General features: G+C 48.9%; 1 protein-coding gene across 1 annotated transcript; it reads right to left on the bottom strand.

Moving 5' to 3' along the window:
* Positions 1-316: 316 nt before the first annotated feature.
* Positions 317-1,255, bottom strand: LOC105541532 (olfactory receptor 1F1). The gene has a single exon (XM_011982597.1). The coding sequence runs from the start codon at positions 1,253-1,255 to the stop codon at positions 317-319; it is 939 nt and encodes a 312-aa protein (XP_011837987.1).
* Between the last annotated feature and the right edge of the window lie 403 nt (positions 1,256-1,658).

The raw sequence follows: 1,658 nt of genomic DNA on the forward strand, positions 1-1,658 counted from the left end.
AAAAAAAAAAAAATTAGCTAGGCATATGACACACACCTGTGGTCCCAGCTGCTCAGGAGGCTGAGGCAGGAGGATCACTTGAGTCTGGGAGATGGAGGGTGCAGTGAGCTGAGATTGCACTGCACTCCAGCCTGAGTGACAGAGCATGACCCTGTCTCAAAAAAATTATAATTAATAGTTTAACTTAGTGTAAGTAATAAGATCTCCCCCTATGTGCCACTAGCAAGAACATCATTTAATGCAACAACTACTGCATTAAACTCAATTGGTGAAAAATAAATTTCCTTGGGAATGAGATTCAGTCTTGATTATTTCATCAGACAGAAAACACCACCCTGCCAACTACTTTCTTCAAAGCCCCTTTCAAGGACCTGTTCCTCAGGCTGTAGATGAAAGGGTTTAGCATGGGGGTCACCACTGTATACAACACGGTAGCTATAGTGTCTTTCTCAGCTGAGTGGGAGGACAAAGGATTAAAATACACAGCAATGATGGTGCCATAGAAGAGGAAAACCACAGCCAGGTGAGAGCCACAGGTGGAGAAGGCTTTCCACTTTCCCTTTGTGGATGGGACCCTCAGGACAGTGCAGGTGATGTGCATATAGGAAGCCAGGATGCAAAGAAATGGGGTGATCATGACCAGGGCACCCTCACTAAGGATTATGACCTCATTGAGGTGTGTGTTCGAGCAGGAGAGTTTCAGGAGGGGAGTCACATCGCAGAAGAAGTGAGGGATGGCATTGTTTGCACAGAATGAGAGTCGAGCCATCAGCAGGGTGTGCAGAAGGACATTCAGGTTGGCAACCACCCACGATCCAGCAACCATCAGGGCACAGAGCTGATGGGTCATCTTTGCTGTGTAATGTAAGGGGTGGCACACAGCGACAAAGCGGTCATAGGCCATCACAGCCAGGAGGAAATTGTCCATGTCCACAAACATGAAAACGAAATACATCTGCGTGAGACAGCCAGAGAAGGAGATGGTCTGAGTCCCGAGTATGTGATTGGCCAGCATCTTGGGGATGGTGGTGGAGGAGAAGCAGACGTCCACAAAGGACAGGTTGCTGAGGAAGAAGTACATGGGGGTGTGCAGGCGGGAGTCTGTGCTGACAGCCAGGATGATGAGCAGGTTCCCCAGGATGGTGGCCAGGTACATACTCAGGAAAAGCACAAAGAGGAGATCCTGCTGCTGGGGCTGCCTGGAGAGTCCCAGGAGGAGGAACTCGGAGACGCTCGACTGGTTTGTCCGGCTCATGGGCCTGGGATCCTGGACACAGAGGTAGACGAAGAAGATGAAATGCAGCACCTTGGAAAATGCTGGTTAAGATGGGGCACAGGAATGGCAGTAGAATTTTGCTTGCAGGATGTAAATGATAATATTGTCAACCCTGCTGGGACTGCTACTGCTAAGTTCAGGGCTCAGGTTTACAGAAGGCTGAGCCAGACCTTCTTGGCTATATCCACTGAGCTCCCTGAGTCCAATTTGTAAAATTAAAATGGAATAACCCAGAGGTCTGGGCAGAAATTCAGTCAGTTTGTGTTCCCCACAGTTCAGGATGTCAAACAGACTAGACAGAGACTGGTCCTGACTGGGTGATTGCAAGGAACTGCTGCTGAGCTCAGGACTGTTCTTCTGGCTCTGCATAATGGAAAGGAAG

This window comes from Mandrillus leucophaeus, unplaced genomic scaffold, assembly GCF_000951045.1.
Source record: "Mandrillus leucophaeus isolate KB7577 unplaced genomic scaffold, Mleu.le_1.0 Scaffold240, whole genome shotgun sequence".
Taxonomy (NCBI): domain Eukaryota; kingdom Metazoa; phylum Chordata; class Mammalia; order Primates; family Cercopithecidae; genus Mandrillus; species Mandrillus leucophaeus.